At 42.2% G+C, this 19,576-nt stretch overlaps 2 protein-coding genes across 5 annotated transcripts in view; both read left to right on the plus strand.

The window, feature by feature from the left end:
* LOC311083067 (uncharacterized protein) overlaps window positions 1–5,206 on the plus strand; it is a gene marked incomplete at its 3' end in the record, with an annotated part of 45,986 nt that extends 40,780 nt beyond the window's left edge. Inside the window, exons 10-11 of the mRNA XM_084114318.1 lie at window positions 1,934–5,097; window positions 5,193–5,206. Of these exons, the coding sequence (XP_083970444.1) occupies window positions 1,934–5,097; window positions 5,193–5,206 (3,178 nt within the window). The remainder of the gene's footprint in view (window positions 1–1,933; window positions 5,098–5,192) is intronic.
* Window positions 4,811–19,576, plus strand: part of LOC311083258 (uncharacterized protein) — a 72,472-nt gene continuing 57,706 nt past the window's right edge. For all 4 annotated transcript variants that reach the window (XR_014606256.1, XR_014606257.1, XR_014606258.1 and 1 more), the window contains exon 1: window positions 4,811–19,189. Coding sequence is in view for 1 of the 4 variants with exons in the window: in XM_084114670.1 (XP_083970796.1) it covers window positions 5,373–19,189 (13,817 nt within the window). In the remaining 3 variants the exon portion in view is untranslated. The remainder of the gene's footprint in view (window positions 19,190–19,576) is intronic.

The raw sequence follows: 19,576 nt of genomic DNA on the forward strand, positions 1-19,576 counted from the left end.
TTAAATTTGCTTATGAGCTGCGATTTCTCTCTCGAGAAACCACGCCTGTGCATTTTTTTCTCTGATTCGATCATAAACTTGCGCATTAAGTTCCGTTTCACAGCTGGCGAACGATCCCAGCTTCAGTGTCATCACTACGACACGGCATTATTACGGCTTTTGTTCACACAGAGTGCGTTCCGGGACTGAACACGGCAATGTTACTAGGTCCCCAACCCGGCATCGATCCCGGCATCAATCCCGGGTCGTGTTTGCGTTCACACAGAAGGCACTCTGGCAATTTGCCGGCACTTTCCCGGGTTCAAAGCGCTGTGTGAAAGGGGCTTAAGTGTATTTCTTACTGCACTGGCAAAATTGTTTACTTGTTTTAGGTTTAAAGAAGTTAAACACAAGTGCAGTGTTCAAAAGTCGGTCATGCAGATAAAATGCACTTATGTTCAAGATGTAATCTATGAAACCAAGTCATAATATCTAAGAGTCGCTTCTTAAGTTAAGTTATAAATAGGGCTGAACGATTAATCGCAATAAAACCGCACGCGATTTGGCAAAGGCTGCGATTATTTTATGCGCAGCTTGTCAGTGGAGTGCGGCTGATTGGTAGTAAATACTGCCCCATTTGAACGCCAGAGGGCGCTCTCATGCAAACATGATAAATATGCCCCGCCGCAGAAGTACAATAATGCGCATCATTCCAGGAAATCCCTATCGCTGTAGCTGAATAAACCAAGGGGGTAATGTTTCAGAAAAAACTGAAGCTTCCCAGGGGGCCGCCATTGATTAGCAGACCCTCACCTGTTGTTAGCATTCCATTGACTTCCATTAATTTTGGCGTCACTTTGACAGTGAATAACTTTACATCTGAGGCGTTTAAAGACTCCATTTGTCCATTATTTATTTCTAAAGAAACACGAAAATGTATAAAAGGCTCCATTACCTTGTGTCTTACATTTATAGCCCCGTAGAAGCAGTTTTTGTAAAAATAGGCTAACGATTCATAACCACGCGACTCTCTGTCGCACAGTAGAGAAATTACCGTATGAACAGGAGGAGAAGCTCGCGGGCAATCGGGGGGACGTGGAGGCAAAATCAGAATACTTAGCAAAAGTTCCGTCTCTGCAAGTTTCGGAAGGGAATGATTCAGATTTCTCTTGGCACAGCTACTAGAAGACAGACAGGTTGCTCACGTCACATCTACGTCGTCAAGCTCAGTTTGAGTCTGCGCAGTACGGTCAGCCATCAGGAAGTGAGAGCTTCTAATTGACTTCACTTTTCTCCGTTGAATCCAATGGGGTCGCTGTGTCCATTTCTTTTACTGTCTATGGAATAAACAGAAGATTGAAACGCTTTGATTAAACATGACTTATAAATACACGACTGCCTTATTCTGTGTAAGAAGGCACATCATCTCACAGAAGGATGCTCAACTGTCGTTATGAAGTAAGTTTGGAGTAAATGCATGTTATTAAATGTTGTCTGTTGTTGGACAAGAGGTTCATAAATGCTTCTCATGTTTTGGAAAGATGTTTGACGCGTGTTGTTTTTTCAAATGCACGTTATAAGTGACTCAAACTCACAGTGCTTTCAGATGGAGCAGCGTTTACCGAGCTGTACATCAATGACAAGCTGCGCATAAAAAATAATCGCAGCCTTTGCGATTTTAAAATCGCGATAAGCCATCTCGATTTAAGTGCGATTACATGTAAAGTGCGATTAATCATTCAGCCCTGGTTATAAAAAATAAAGTTGTCATTTTTTGCAGTCAGTCTACCTTCAGAAAATAGTTTACATCATTTCAGTTGTTTCATGAATTTTTATTTTTATTTATTTGTTTTTATTCATCTATATATTTTGATTTGAAGATTTTGTTCATTTCTCTTTCTATTCATTCTCATCCTCATCCATGCTTTTGGCACTTTCACTTTATGCACATCAGATTTTCAAGTGGTACAGATGATGTCCGGATGATTCCAGTGGACTCAGGCATGGGAGTTGAAGACTGGGAGACCAAATACAAAATGAATGACAACATACTGGATGATTACCTGGAACCAGCGCAGAAAACGTGGGATGATGATGATGAGACCAAGAGTGAAATTTATAGAATCGTGAGCAGCCCGGGTGACTCCAAAGGCAGTCAGTTCAACCAGACAGTAGAGTGTGATGCAATGTCCCCTGAGGACACTGAGGAGTATGATGCATCTGGAAATCCCATCAGGACAACAGCCACAGGCAGCAGTGAGGTCCGTTTGGTCTATAAGGAAGCTAAAGATTTCGAGGATGAAATTTCCCCTCCTGAGATTTCTATCATCCCTTCAATTAGGCAACTTCGCAGGGCAGACCAAGCATTAAATACGGAGGGGCTGTTGTACAAAACCAGGATGTGGGCCAAAACCTCATTTGAAGACACCCTTGAGAACTACACAATTTATTGTGAGGAGGAGGAAGCTAGGATGAGAGCAAGAAGTGAATATGGTTCTGTAGGATCTGATGAAATGCAGTTCTCTCTTGGGTCTGAAGAGGAGCTGGATGATATTGCATTTGTAGAAGAGAATGCACAATTTGAATGTGACCGTTACTACAATAACTCAAGATATATTTCCTCTTATGATGAATGGTCACAAGGCAATTATGAACAACATAATAGCATGGGGAATATTTGCACAAGGGGCCCAGATGAAATGGTGTCACCTGTGGAGCAACCAAATAAGGAGTATCATGATACTATGGATGAACTTCAAAACTTAGTTGACTCTGTGTCAGAATATCTGGCTGGAAGAGAGGAAGAAATTAGTCAATATGAATCAATGCAAAAATCTGTCACAAAAACAGAAACGGGGAGTGAAGAAATGAAAACTGAGGGTAAACCAGCTGAGGTAAAAGAGGAAAAGGTTGTAGAACAAGGTATTACAGGTGTTAAAAATGCCATGAGCTCATTGCTTAACTCATTCACAAATACTAAACCAGCAGCTGAAATGACAGAATCAACAGAAATGGCAGCAAATACTCCATCTCCAGTTCCTCCCCAGGCAGAGTCTGGTATTTCCAAACTGTTCTCTTTCATACCTAAACCCACTGGTAGTCCAACTCCTGTCGCTGTTGTACCACCTGCTAATCAGGAAGCCAGTGCAGAAAAGAAGTTCTCTTTGCAGTCACTGTTGCCATTTCAGTCCCCAGAGGTCAGTCGACCACCTAGTGCCACATCAGAGACTGATGCTACAAACATTACTGATTCAAGTGGCTCTCAAACTCAGGACTCCACTCCAAGTCAGACTCAAACAGTGGTTGAGTCAGTGCTTGGAAGATTGAGCCCTTTCAGGCTTTTTGGAGACAAATCTAGTGCTGAAAATACTTCACAACCAAATATATCTCAGGGAAACAAAGAGTCTAAAGAAGTATCAATGGATAAATCCAAGAGCTTTTCTTTAGAGGGGTCTGGCACACAACCTGAGCACCAGTCCTCATGTGGGGGATCAGGAAGTGGGTCAGTAGAGCTCTTACCTGAAACAGAATCATCTGGAGAATTACCTGATTCCATGCCCAGAGAGGCTATGTTCAAGCTAGGAGAGAGTAAAACTGAAGCAAAGTCTGCCAGTCAAATACCTGAAGAAGACACTGGATTCTTTAGCCCCTTTAAGAAGTCACTGAACTCACTCATATCAAACAATACACCTGATGATAAGCCAGCTGAGGCCCCCTCAATGTTCTCTATTTTTAAGCCAGTCGAGGCTCCAAAATCGGAGGACATGTCTGGTACTTTTGGCAATAAATTAAAGCTTCCGTTCTTTTCTTCAGATGCTCCAGTTAGTACTCAGGTGCCTAAACAAGAAGGTGGTGTGCTCTCTGGATTTCTAAAATTGACAACAGGTGAAGATCCCAATCCATCTAGACCTGGCGGACTCCAAACTGGTGCTAAATCGCCACTGTCCAGTCGTTCTGCATTGCTTGAAAGTGTTTCCAAAGGAAATACAGATACTGGTTGGTTCTCTAATCTGTTTAAAGCAAGTCCAACTGAACCACCAAAGCCACAGATTGGAACACAAGCCTCATCAAAGCCAACAGCAACTGCACAAAGTATTCCCACTGTTGTTGTGAATCCTGTAAAACCAGCCAATGTAGAAGACGCTTCTGCAGATATAGTCATAGAAACAGTTCAAAATGAGTGCCTGTCTACTGAAAATCAAAGTGAGATTAAAATAGATACACTGGATGCAGACCAAGTTGAGAGAAATGAAAATCCATCTAAACTTCAAGATGGAGCAAATGCTAAGCCAGAGGACCAATGTCATCCAAAGTCTCAGGTGCAACCAAAGCCACAAACTGATACACAAGCACACCCCAAGTCTCAGGGCTTGCTATCTGGTCTTTTATCTGGCAACAACAAACCCCAAACAAATTCTGGTCAACCTCAACAGGGTGGATTATTCTCAGGGCTACTTTCCTCTGTTACTGGCACCCAGAACTCAAACCAGGTTGATCCAGGGGCTGCACCTCCTCAGTCAGGAGGACTGTTGTCAGGAATATTGAAAATGGCTGCCCCAGAAAGCTTTACCACAAGCAGCCAATTAGCTGGCCAACAACAGCAAGAGCCTTCCAACGAAGGGAGCTCCTTTCAAGAATCACCTGCAAATACTCAAAGCCCCAGCCAACCACAGCAGAGCACTGGAATTTTCTCTGGGTTATTCAAATTGGCTAGTGATACAGTTTCAAGCCCCCAAACAGCAAATATACAGTCAGCACCAGGCCATGAAAATCAAAATGTCACTAAGCAAGTAGCATTGCAGGGCACCTCTAATGAGCCATCTCAAGGAGCTTCACCTCAGCCTCAATCAGGAGGATTCTTATCTGGGCTTTTGAAGTTGGCCAAACCTGAGACTGTCCCAGCACCCGGAGAGGTATCCCAACCTCAGCAGCAGCAAACATCACAACAGAGCAGTAGTCCACAACCAAGTCAACAACAAACAGACACAAAGAGTCAACTACAATTTCAGCCACAGCCAGTTGAACCACCTCCAAGTCAAACAGGAGGACTTTTGGGGGGGCTCCTAAAACTAACAGAGAATGCTCTTGCAGGGTCACAACAGCCAAGTGACCTTGGCAGTCAGCCTAATCAACAACAATCCAGCAAACCAAATGCACAGCCACAACCTCCACCTCAACAACAAACAGACACAAAGAGTCAACTACAATTTCAGCCGCAGCCAGTTGAACCACCTCCAAGTCAAACAGGAGGACTTTTGGGGGGGCTCCTAAAACTAACAGAGAATGCTCTTGCAGGGCCACAACAGCCAAGTGGCCTTGGCAGTCAGCCTAATCAACAACAATCCAGCAAACCAAATGCACAGCCACAACCTCCACCTGCTACAGCAAGTGGAATGTTTTCAGGATTTATTAACAAGCTAACAGCCCCAGAGAGTGCTCCTCAACAGACACATCCTGGAAATAATACCCTGACCTCACAACAGAGCACTAAACTCCCTGAACAACCGTCACCTTCTCAGACAGGTGGCTTCCTTTCTGGCCTGTTTGGTATGAGTGCTTCAGACATTAATAATGCCAAAGATTCAGCTCCCCTAAGTCATCCACAGCAGGGAGCCCCTTGTTCTGGTCAACCTAATGCACAGCAAACTAACAGACAAAACTTGCAACGACAAAACCAAGTTCCACCTCACCAGGTACCACAAAATGGACCAAGCGGAATGTTCTCTGGGTTGCTTAATAAGATTGCAGATACTGCCACTGCACAACCCCAGTCACAAACCATGCAGCAAATCAGTAGATCTGGTCCAAATGAAAGTGCCCCCCAGCAGGGTGGGTTCTTTTCTGGGCTTTTTTCAACACCAACACAGTCACAACAAGAACCACCTGGAACCAGTCAACAGCAGCAGGGAAACAGGCAGCCTTTACAAAGACAAAATCAGATTCCCTCTCATACTCCATCAACTTCTGAGCCACCACAAGGGGGTTTGCTTTCAGGCCTTTTCAACAAACTTGCATCAGTCGATACTCCAGCTCAGTCAACAAAATCTGTTCCTATAGGTCAGCCTAACCAACAAACAAGTAGGCCAGATGCATCAGGACAGAGTCAAACTTCTACCCAGCAGCCACCCCCTCCAAGCCAATCGGGTGGACTTCTTTCTGGTCTTTTGAAAATGGGTTCAGAAGCTGCAACTCAGAAATCACCTTCTGTAGGACCGCAGCCACATTCTGCCTCTGGAAGCCAGCTGCAAAGTCCACAACGTCAAGGTCAGACTGCGTCACAAGGAGCAACACAGTCTGGTGGTCTATTTTCTAGCATTTTCAAAATGGCCACCTCTGATGAATCTGTGCAACAACATACTCAGTCAAGCAATCAGCCAACAAATGCGTCCGTTCAGAGTGCAAGCAATCAGCAAAATGAGTCTAGTAGCATCTTATCTGGGTTTTTGAGCAAACTTACTACAACAGCTGAAGAACCAACAGCAACAAATGAAGGTTCTTCTGGTCAGAGACCAAAACAGCAGCAACAAGACCGTTCTGGAATTAAACCTAGTCAAGGCCGCCCACAGATTCAGAGGGCTAAACCAGTTGAACTTCTGTCCTCTGAAGATGGTGGTGTTGAAAAAGATCAAAAAGTTTCAGTACAAAAAGATTTCTTGTCTGGATTATTTAACAAGGCATCAGAGGAAGATACTTCATCCAAACTTCCTTCTCTTCAGACCAAAGAAGAAACAAAAAGTAGTTCCAATATTGGTGCAGGTGTGCTTTCTGGGATTTTTAAATCTGGAGCCAGTGAAAATGACTCTCCAGCAAAAAGTAAGGACCAAGAGAAGGGCTTTCTTGATCGACTAATGTCTAAGCAGAGTAAAGATGAGCCCACTACTTCAGTTACCACCAGCACCGGGAGTTTAGAGTCAAACAAATTAGTAAGTGAAGCTTCTCAACAACCTACTAATCTGCATCCTGCAGTGCAATCCACGCAACAGTACATGGAGGAGATCCATAGACTCTTATATGGCACGTCCACTAATTATGGATATCAAGATCTGTTGTATACATTTGCTGAGCATGGTGTGATTCCCCCAGAACTGTATGAACATCAGTGTCTCATAGAAGCTCTTCTTTGGCAGCAACTGAATGATTATGCTCTATTGGAGACCCTAGCAACACACGTTCCAGACTGTTATTCTGCAAATCAAGTGGGAATGTCATTACCTTCTGAACCAGTTGTAGAGACCCCTGAATGGTGGAACTTGAAAAATATGGATCCTAGTCAGTTCCATATACCCTCACATCCTTGGCAGGATGTTGTCAATCTGCCATTTCAAAGTAGTCTTCCACTAGCAAATGGAGAGGATATTTTTGTATTTGACATGAGTAAGACAAACAAGAAATCCTGGGGAGGCTGTGACCATTTAGATGACTTCAGTGATAAAAGAAGCAAAAAGCCTTGGATGGAAAAAGCAGCTGCTGTTAACCTCTCAACGGATGCAACGGCAAAAATATATTCATCCCAGTCAATGTCAGACTGCAGACTAAATGGCAAAAATGCCTCAAAAAAGACCTCAAAACCAGATTTGGATTTTAAATTTGACTCAAGATTTTTCAAACGACTCGCTGAAAAAAAGGGGCCATTGGATTTGACTCCAGGTGCAGTCAACCTCAGTAGTGCTATGACTGCTAGTGGAGATATAGAGGATGACATGTTTTTTGAAGATTCTGAGTGGTACCAGCAGTGGCTGTCCTTGTTGGAGCAGGGAATGTGGTGGCCAGCTGAGGAAGGAGACTGTGGCTATTATGTTTACATGGATGAAGAATATATATACTCTCTTTTGACTGATAGGGCTGGTAAGCACCTTTATGCATGTGCAACCCCAGAAGAGAGTCGTGTTTTACAACAAATCACTGAAAATATCTCAAGTATTCTGCATAAAAAAGACAAACCAAAAGTGACGCTTTGTGGTTTTAAAATACCTCTATTCAATGAAGATGAAGTGCTTTGGATACCAGGAAAGAATCAGTGTGACTCACAGCTCTTAAATGCTCCTGTTGATTTGTCTTCAGCTCTACAGAAAGGTGACAGGATTATGAACATGAACCTTGAGCGGTTCTCCCAAATGTTTCAGGAGTCCATAAATGCACAGACAGAGCAACCTGTTGACTTCAGTGTGTACAAACTCCAAAAAGTAAAAATGAGTTCAGAAAAGCCAAGTATAATTTCTGCTGAGGAGCAACAAGAAGCAGCTGACCTCTCAAGGAAAGCAAATAATCCATGTTATGGAGGGCCATACTGGAGAAATCAGGGTATTAAAGACCTTTTTCCTGAAGTATCTGTGCCACAGTCCTCTTCTCAAGTTATGTATACTTCATCAGTGGGCTATAGACATTATCCCTCAAATATGAAACCTTCAATTCCTGAAATCATGATTGGACATGTAGATGATAAGCCTGTCGACCAGAAAACTCAAACTAGGCAAACATCCCATCCCGTTTTAACCATTGAAAACTTTGTTGAAAAGACCACTACTGCACCGCAAACAGCTAAAAGCACAGCATCAGCAGGATCTACAATTACACCACAACCTCAGGCCATTTCTAGAAAACTTCCTGATCTACTGAAGAGCAATGGAAAGCCAAATACATCAACTAGGACACTTCCTGTAACACCAGCAAAGTCAACAAGGCAGGATGGGTTTAGACAGCCCAGTGCAACCACCACACCTCAAGTATTACCTACTCCACCAGCCTCAGTTTTGAGCACACAACTCACAAGTATTGCTTCTAAGCCCTCTGCTGTGTCTCAGAAACACAAACTGGCAAGACAGCCATCACAGTCAAAACAGTCTCCTTTATCAGATAAAGTGATGAATTTCGAAGGCTCAGCGAAAGTATCTAATTTTGAAGGCTCTAAGACCGAAGTAGTTCCCTTAAAGCCAAAACCTTGCACAATTATGTCAAATCAAACAATATCATTGCCACCACCACAGAATTTACTTTTTAACAAACCTCAAATGGCAGTCAACTCTTTTTTTTGTAGTAAACCTATGGATTTCTCTGGAACCATGATCAAAAAAGACAAAGGTAATGATGAGAAAACTCCATTAGATACTCATGGTGAAAGATGTATTCTGGATGTCATTGACTTTACCACAACAAAAATAAACGTTAAAAACAAGATTGAAGAGACATCTGACACGAGTGAGACAGCGGCTACTGATCTGACTGTTGAGTTAAATAAGGAAGTGAAAGAAATCAATGTCACCTTTCCAGCTCTAGAGGTCAGCAATCTTTTCTTGACAATGTCTAATGTACCTCTCGGAACTGTATCTGCTCCACCCTCTCCGAGAAGCAGACCACAGTACTTTCCTCCAGACTGTGGAGTTCCCAGACAAAATGACAGTGGTGGTGATGAAGCACCCATATCACAAAAACCTCAGCTTGCTAGACAAGCCTCAGAACAGATGCCCCAGGCAAACAGTACTCAGGTAAGTTCTAACAGAGTCCTGGTGGATTCACCCTCAAAGGCAGCATTCAAGTCAGCCTCAACACCAACTCAACTTGATAGGCTAGAGGGAGGGCCATTTAAGCAAAGTGCCAAACCCAGCCAGGTGCCAACTTCCATACCTCGGGCACCATCCCCTCATACATGTTCTGAAATAAAGACATCACCAATGTTAAGCCCAGCATTGCAGAAGTCTTCTCAAAATAAACATATCGGCCTCATAAGGCAGACCTCACTTGCTAGTGAATCCTTGAGAATTAGACCCATGATTGGAAAATCATATAATGAGAGCACTGCTCCAGCTAATTCAGTCAAAGCAACTCTGGATATGACTTCAAAGACAGTCAAAAAAGATATGGGGACAATAATCACTGAGAGCTCAGAAACTGAAGCTGTACCCCTTGTAAGAAGCAGACATGCCTCACTCACAGAAATGAATACAGGTTATGTTGGTTTGCCTTTGCTTGTAGAGCCATCAGAACAAGAGGTAACTCTTCTCATACAAAGGCATCAATCATTACCCCAGCTCTTATCTAGTGAATCCAAGTTTGTCCAAGAAGGCCCTGTTTTACACATCCAAAACCATATTTACAGCAAAACTGCAAGTTTGCCACTGCAACACACTCATTATCATCAATCAGCAACTGCTCCATCAAATGCAATTAAAGCTACATTAGATATGTCTGCAAAATCAACTACTCATTCGGCTGTGGTAACTGAGGCAGTTCAAAAAGAAGCACTGCCACTCGTGAGAGCAAGGTCGACATCAATATCAGATGGCAATGAAGAGCTTGTTGGATTGCCTTTGCTTGTTGAGCCATCAGTACCAGAGAAAAAACTTCTCCCACAAAGGCATCAATCACTGCCACAGCTCTTATCTAGTGACTCCAAGTTTAACCAGGAAGGCCCTGTTTTACACAGCCAAGATCATCATTACAACAGAACTGTAAGTTTGCCATTGCAATCTTCTCATTGTCTTCAAACAGCAACTGCTCCAGCAAATGCAAGTAAAGCTACATTAGATATGTCTGCAAAATCAACTACTCATTCAGCTGTGTTAACTGGGGCAGTTCAAAAGGAAGCACTGCCACTTGTGAGAGCAAGGTCGACATCAATATCAGATGGCAATGAAGAGCTTGTTGGATTGCCTTTGCTTGTTGAGCCATCAGTACCAGAGAAAAAATTTCTCCCACAAAGGCATCAATCACTGCCACAGCTCTTATCTAGTGACTCCAAGTTTAACCAGGAAGGCCCTGTTTTACACAGCCAAGATCATCATTACAACAGAACTGTAAGTTTGCCAGTGCAACCTTCTCATTGTCTTCAAACAGCAACTGCTCCAGCAAATGCAAGTAAAGCTACATTAGATATGTCTGCAAAATCAACTACTCATTCGGCTGTGGTAACTGGGGCAGTTCAAAAGGAAGCACTGCCACTTGTGAGAGCAAGATCAACATCGAGCTCAGATGGCAATGAAGAAGTTGTTGGTATCTCTTTGATTGTGGAGCCTCCAACACTACAGTCGAAAACTCTTCTCAGGAGTTATGAATCACAATTAAATGTTACACAAAGTGATTCTTCGCAACAGAGGATGGATTTGAAAACATCACAGTTAAGTCCAGGCTTAAGCCGACAAACACCTAGTTGGCAAGCAACCTATGCTCCAGCCAGTGCAGTTAGGACAATTGTAGATATGTCTCCAAAGCCAACTGAAAAAGTCCAAGAGGAAAAACAAGAATTATCTCCAATGCCATTGATGAAAAGAAAAGATACTGTGATTGCCGCAGGGACAACTGTTGGATTGCCTTTAATTGTAACACCCTCTAATTCCCAAGAAAACCATATATCGGAGTCTACATCTCCATCACAAGTGCAGCAAAGTTCAGATGAGGAAACAATGAAAGAAAAGAATAGTGTTACTTCAAGCCAGCCATCCCTTGAAGTCAGAAGCATCTCTGCTAAAGTGGGTTTCTTTCAAAGCAAAGCTGCCACTTTACAAATGACACGGCAATCATCTCTTTCAGGACAACCCAACAGAATACCCACAGCACCAGCTAATATAATCAGGGACATAGTTGACATGTCTCCAAAGCTCTTGTCAGAGCCATCAGAGATTTCTGGAGACCTTATCATTGAAGCTGGTGTGCTGTCACTTGTAAAGAAAAGAACAACCACTGATGCTGAAGAATTAAAAAGTCTAGCTGGTATGTCTCTAATTGTAGAACCTCCTTTGTATCCTAAACCAGTTCGAGGGCAAATCAAATTGCCTGATGAAAAGTCCTCTTTTTCTTTGAAATCAACTATAGCTCAAGGAACAAAAGTACCTTCGGCACCAGCTAACACAATTAAATCCACTATTGATATGTCTGTGATCCGATCAACTTCTAAGATGTCCAACTCATCAACAGGAGACATGCTTCCAAGTGGAGTATTGCCTCTTGTCAAAGATAAAGTATCCATCAACAAATATTCAAGAAAAGATTCAATAGGAATGCCATTAATAGTTGAATCTTTTTCACCTTCTGAGCAGATCCCCCAAAAAACGTCACACTGTATATCCTTACTGGAAGAAAAAGGTAATCGACACGGAATGCAATTATTGGATGGACGTCATACTACAGAAACTTTGTTGCGCCAGCAGATCCCTACCTATCATCGAAATGGAATCCTCCCAATCTCAAAGCTACAAACTGTAGAATCTCAGGCCTTCAGCAAACCAGTTGACTTTTCTGGCATTGTTTCACCTACAAAGCCCAACGGCTCCTTTGCTCTTCAGAATGGACATCCTGTGGATTTTACTAGAACTGAAGAGGAGAAATCAAGGATTGGAAGCAGATATCCCAAAAATGGTAGTATTACTTTTAAGAAATCTCATGTTGGGGCTGTTGACTTGACTGCTGACATAGTTATTGATGTAAATAGAAACAAAAGTGACAATGATGTCAAAGATCTTTCATCTCCAAGAACTACTAGCATATCTACTCTGAACACATCAGCATGTACAGTGCCTATATATGCTGTTCAGAGTTCCACTACAACAAATAAGCAGGATTCTCCCCAACTGTCAGAAAATCAGGAAATATTGGCCACCCAATCAAATAATTTATCATATCCATCTTTTCAGTCCAATGTGCCAACTCAAATGGCAGATACATCAGTTCAGATGAAATATTTGCATAGACCTGATATGCATTTCTCCAAACATTCTGTACAACTAAAGGAAGCACAAAATGAACCTGCTGAACCAGTCAACCCACAGCTTCTGGATAAGGGGCTTCCATTTGCAAGCAGTACAAGTGTTGATTCACATGGCTTTCTGTTTTCTACAGAAATCAATGATTCATCTAAAGTGGTGACCTTCAGTGACCTGCCCCAAAAATCTGTGCCTCACATAAATTGCTCAGAGCATACAACTAATCAGCAACCAGCTAAAATGTCTATCATTAGTAGGCAGATGATAAGACACCAGTCAGTTCCCTCAACATTAACTGAGAATGAAGGGAGTCAACTTATTCAGCAGGCTGAGCCATTTATTACTTCAACTACTGTCTCAAGACCGAAAGGTCTTATCAAGCAATCAACAGTGGAAAGCTTAGGAGATGATTGCATCCCTCAGAATGACACAGCTACTTTCGACGAGAAGCCGCTAGTGTTAGACAAAACACATGTTCATACTTCAATTGTCCCAGTTATATCTGTTCAAGATGGATCCATACCTGACCAGGGTTTGTCATCTAACTTTGTATCTACTACTGCAAACTTGCCAGTAATGACTCCTGCTATTGTACTAGAATCAGTAGTCGTCGTACCCACAAGTACTACAAACTCTGAAGTTTCTATGGCATGTCCAAGACCATATTCACTGGACAGTCCAGCTGTCATGCCAAGTGTTATGGATGGTCGTCAACTACCTCCATATCAAGTCTCAATTTCAGGCCCAGCCACAAAAACGTCAGTCAAAGGATTGATATCGTTATTTGATGGAGCAAGCTCACTGCCAACAACAGCTAATGTCTCACAAAGAAGTGATAAAATGATAGAGTCAATCATAAAACCATCACTTCATCAGTGTATTGAAATTAACCAAGAAATGACCACATCTCCAAACGGGACAGTGACAACCACAGCAGATACATCAGTGTTCAGTGGAACCATAGTAACTACTGGTCAAGCACATACTGCACCACCATCCTTAGTCAATCCACCCACAGAGCCTTTTCCAAGTCCAGTATTTACTACACCAACCTCTGTATTAAGTCCACCTGTTGAACTTAATGAAGTTTCCCCAGTTCCACCGGCTCGAGTTTTCCCCATTGACCAATCTTTAAGAAGTTCACTAGTACAACACAACAGAACATCAGTTCCTCAGATCACAGAGGCATTTGCTGAAAGTTGGACTCCAACATTTGGTGGCACAATTTCTCAGCCAATTAATGTTTTTGTGCCAGTAGAGTCACAGTCTCAAGTAAACATTTCTGAAAGCATTCCCTTTGCTGAAGTTTCAGTCACAAGTGATATATCTTTTCCGGTTGCCACTAGCCTTCCTACATCTTCCAGTGGGTCTACAATTACCCCCTTAACACTTCAAACACAATTGAAAGATGTACCATTTATGCTTATGTCTGGCAACCAGACTGATTCAGGCCAACCAGATAAAATGTCTACTCTACATCATTCAGCTACAGAAAATGGATGTGATGCCCAGTATATGTCAATTCAAGTGACTTCACAGGCCTCCGTACCACAAACAGCAGCAATGTCTGAATCGGTTTCAACACAAGAGACTGTGGTGGACAATGTTAGTCAGCTAGATGTTACCCCCCAACAGTTTGTTTTGTCTGAGATGATGTCTATCGAAGAGGTACCTTCTTTCACTACAGTTTCACCCACTGACCTAGAGGGGCGAACATTAGTTAGTTCTGGTTTGGGACCAAGAAAGATGCTTATCCCTCAGATCATGATTTCAGAGGCTAGCAGTCCTGAAGACTGTCCTAGTGAAGTAGATATATTGACAGATGAACTTGATACAACAGAGAAAGATGATTTTGCTTCATCTCTCATTGACAAGACCCCTTTGGAAAGTACTGTTGGTTCTCAAGAAAATTTTGCTACAGTGGATGTGGCATTTCAAAAAATTGACAGTCAGAGCATCAAAAATGATTTCTCTAAAATGATGGCATCTCCAGAGGCTCTGACAGAGGTTTCTGAAATTAAACATGATGACTCCATTGAGGATGCATCAGCACCATTAATACTAAGCACTGTTGAACAAAATGAGAGTATCTGCCCTGAGGCCAGCTCTTCTGAAAAAACATATCTTCAAGAAGATTACAATAAAGATGACCAAGTTTCCAGTGGTTTTAAACAAGAGTCGAACCTAGGAGATGGTGCAAACACTGAATCATCAAAGTGTGAAGAAAAAATAAAAGATCATGAAGAATCCCCTAAAGTAATGTCTGACAAACTGAGTATCACTTCTGGACCAGTGTCTTCAGGAACAGAAAAAGTACCATCAGAAGACACTCTGAAAACCTCCATATCAAAATCTAAACCAAGTACAAAGGAAGTGGAAGTGCAGAGAACAGGGCCTGCAAGATCAAATGAAGAGACCACACCCACCAGCACTGAACCAGCTTCTCCTTCCACTCTCAAAGACTCAGTTGTCGAAGAGCAATCTAGCAAAGGCATATTCTCACTTTTTGGCCCATCTTTGGGTGAATCTCAACCTCAGAGTGGACAGTCCATACTAGGAGGAATAATCCCTGGGTCCTCATCCTCCAACAAAATGCCAGGTACAGGATTATTCTCAATGTTTGGAAGTACTGCTCCTCAAGCAACCCCTGCAGATTACAATAAAGATGACCAAGTTTCCAGTGGTTTTAAACAAGAGTCGGACCTAGGAGGTGGTGAAAACACTGAATCAACAAAGTGTGAAGAAAAAATTAAATATCATGAAGAATCCCCTAAAGTAATGTCTGACAAACTGAGTATTACTTCTGGACCAGTGTCTTCAGGAACAGAAAAAGTACCATCAGAAGACACTCTGAAAACCTCCATATCAAAATCTAAACCAAGTACAAAGGAAATGGAAGTGCAGAAAACAGGGCCTGCAAGATCAAATGAAGAGACCACACCCACCAGCACTGAACCAACTTCTCCTTCCACTCTCAAAGACACAGTTGTCGAAGAGCAATCTGGCAAAGGCATTTTCTCACTTTTTGGCCCATCTTTGGGTGAATCTCAACCTCAGAGTGGACAGTCCATACTAGGAGGAATAATCCCTGGGTCCTCATCCTCCACCGAAATGCCAGGTACAGGATTATTCTCAATGTTTGGAAGTGCTGCTCCTCAAGCAACCCCTGCCTCATCTGCACCTAAAGATCCACCTGGAAAGGGCCTGTTTTCTATATTTAGTGGATCTGTTGCTCAGCCACAACCTGACCAGGAATGTCCGCCCATGTCTGGCCCAAAAGGTCTACCTATAGGACAAAGACCACCACACATGCCTACTCCAAGGGTGGCTTCAGGACTTGGACCAAGAGGACCACCAGGACATGTTCTAAGGGCTGCATCAGGACCTGGTCCAAGGAGTCCAACCCCAAGAGGGCCCACTTCCAAAGAACCAATGGGTAAAGGATTTTTTTCTGTGTTTAGTGGGTCTTCTCAGCAGACAGCACCAACAAGTGGAGTTGCTGCAAAAACACCTGGTTCTGGATCCTCAATTCTTGGAGGTATTTTGCCTAGTTCTGGTGCCAAAGAAAACAATGGGCCTGGTTTATTTTCCATGTTTGGTGGTGGAAGTAGTTCTCAATCTCAAGCACCAACTGATGCTGTTGCAACTGAATCCACCAATAAGGAGACAACAGGAAAAGGATTGTTTTCCATGTTCACTGGGCAAAGTCCAACCGGAGGCTCTGAGCCAGAAGGTCTTTTTAAAGTTCCCTCTGTGTTTTCATCTGATAAAACAAAATCTACTGGATTCAACATCATGTCTTTCATGGATGATAAGAAATCAGATTCAAAATCTGTGGATGTTACCACTACAAGGGAGGCTTCTCTCACATGCCATATAACACCCACAACTTTAACTAAATCAATTACAGATGAAAATGCATCTGTTGAGGCTAAAGAAGAGGTTTCTGTAGAGAACACAACTGAATCTCCTGTTAAGATGGATCAAAAACCGTGTGATGAAATGAAGGAAGACTCTATGAATGTTGCAGGGAGGACTGATGAAATGCTGCCATGCATAAATGGCAATACTACATCTAAAATCATGACACTAATAAATGAGAATGAAGAGATTGTACATTCGACAGACGAACAATCTAAAAATAAAGAAACTTCAGTGGTTGACAAAATACATGAGGAACAAGCTATTAATGAGCAACTTAAAAATGAGGAGCTGGACATGGAAAGCTACAAAGAAACTGTAGACACTTGTTCAAAGAAAACTGATTCCATGACACCAATAAATGAGACTGAAGAGGTTGTACTCCTGACAGAGGAACAATCTAAAAATGAAGAAATTTCAGTGGTTGACAAAATACATGAGGAACAAACTATTAATGAGCAATTTAAAAATGAGGGACTGGACATGGAAAATTACAAAGAAACTGTAGCCACTTGTTCAAAGAAAACTGATTGCATCACACAAATAAATGAGATTGAAGAGGTTGTACTCCTGACAGAGGAACAATCTAAAAATGAAGAAACTTCAGTGGTTGACAAAATACCTGAGGAACAAACTATTAATGAGCAATTTAAAAATGAGGATCTGGGCATGGAAAATTACAAAGAAACTGTAGCCACCAGTCCAGAGAAAACCGATTTTAATGAAGACCTAAACCAGTTTGTTCTTGATAATTCATCCAGGCAAGGGCGAGTTACAGAACCTGTTGCGCTTGAGAAACCATCAGAGGTGTCACTAGAATCTGATAAAGCTGTAGAGCCTGAAAAACTGACTGAATTACAAGAAAATGAAATGCCATTAGAAGCTGACAAACCAGTGGAGAAAAATGTGGAATCAGAAGAATGTCTGGAACTGGAAAAGTCTCAAGAAATGAACAAACATCTGGGTTCTGAGAAAGGCACAAAAAATCAGAAAACTCTCACTGAAGAATCGGGAAAAAGTGATGTACAAATAACAGACAGAATTTCTGACAGCCAACAAGCAGACCTTCCCAAAGAAAAAACAGATGAAATCACAAAGTCAGAAGAAAGTGACAAAACATTAATTGTGGCAACCATGCAACCATCTTTAGATCCACAGCAGCAGCAACAGCCTAAACAAGAAATGATTGTGCCTCAGCCAGGAATACTGGGTTTTCCTGCTCAGCCAAGACCAAGAATGGCTGGACCTTTTTGTCAGCCCAGACCTGGAATGCCTGATCCAAGAGGACCTAGACCTGTCATTTCTGGTCAACCAAGACCAAGAATGCCTGGCTCTCAAAGACCCCCAGAACCTGCTGCATTTTCTGGCTTTATGTCAATGTTTTCTGGCCCTAGTGCTTCTAGCAAGCCAGCAACTTCTAGTTTCTTCTCAGTGCCACAGACCTCTTTCTTCAAGTCACCACCTACATCCACTGCACCACAACAGCAGAAGAGCTCATTTTTTAATCTCCCAACCAGCCTGCAAACGGAATCTCTCACTGGTGATTTGTTTGGATTGTTTAAAGGTACAGAAGCTACAAAATCAGATGAAACCAAGCTGCCAGAGAAAACTGAAACTGAAGGTAACGATGGAACACATGACTCTAAAGAACAAATGAGCCTCAATGTTAATGAGTCAAGTGCAGTCTCTGAATCTGAGTCAACTGTGACAGGTACTAAATTAGTTAATGAAGAACTGAGGGAATGTGATTCTGAGTCATTAAAGGTTGTTGAACAGCAAGAGGTCAACTCTTCGCATGAAACAAAAGATGAAATCAAGGAGATCAATGATACATCTGACACTATTCACACACAGACATCTGAATTGGGTTTATCCTCAAAGGTACCACCAGGAGACACTGAAACCCCACCATCTACACCCAAAATACTAGTTGAAGACAAACGACCAACCTCACCACCTTCTAAAGGTGTTTTTACTTTACCTGGTTTGTCAACATCCTCTTTTGGTGGTTTGATGTCTGGTGCAGCAGAGACGGCCAAACCTTTCAGCTCTTTTTTTGGCTCTTCCACTCCTGCCCCTTCAGTCAGCACCAATCCTTCACAGCCACAAGCAGAGAGCAGTGGTCTGCTTTCCGGTTTCAAAGGTTTGTCTGTGGGTCTCTTCCAAGAAGAGAAGTCAGCTACTGCAAAGGAAGAGACAATGTCATCAATGTTTGGAAGGAAAATGGGCTTCCCATGGCAAAGTTCACCCCCTCAGACTCCTCCTGCAACCCAGTCCAAACACCTAGACTTGAGACCTGAAGAAATTTATGAACCCGAGGCTGATAAATTGTCACCTGAATCAGACGTCACAGGAAGTGCAGATCCCAGTGATACAGAAGGTCCAAGTGACAACTCTTCACATAAGCAGCCAAGCTTTGACACAAGTCCAGAGAGTCCAACAGTACTTAAACAAGGGTCATCCTGTCTGGAAGTCGAACATATAGAGAAATCTAAAATTTCCGAATATTGCATAGATAAGGACAACGACATTCCAGATACAGATTCCAGTGCAGAAAAGCCACCAGGGAGACCTCTACAGCAAACCTTTGATAAAAGGCTAGTAAAATCATAATAAATGTCTGTTCTCGTGCCATTTATTATGGTTTATTGTGAACATTACCCTCCATCTTTTCAAGATATTCTAATTTGTATTAATTATTATTCATTTTATTAAATATTATTAATTTGTTTTATATTCCCATCATTGAACATTTTTCTTTTGGTTTCTTATAGTCTGTCAAGACATGCATAACATAACAAACATCACAAGAGCTTTGCTTGCTCCTGAAATTACGAATCCCTTAAACAGATTTTTTTTTTTTTTTTACTACTACTGATTCATTTTATAGATTAATCTTCTTTATCTAGTATTTCAGTTAATTCAAATTAGCACTGTCTGCTCCCAGCGTGTTTATTTAACTTTCCCCTAAGGTTCTTCATACT

The sequence above is a fragment of the Abramis brama genome, assembly GCF_963993115.1.
Source record: "Abramis brama genome assembly, chromosome: 5".
NCBI lineage: Eukaryota > Metazoa > Chordata > Actinopteri > Cypriniformes > Leuciscidae > Abramis > Abramis brama.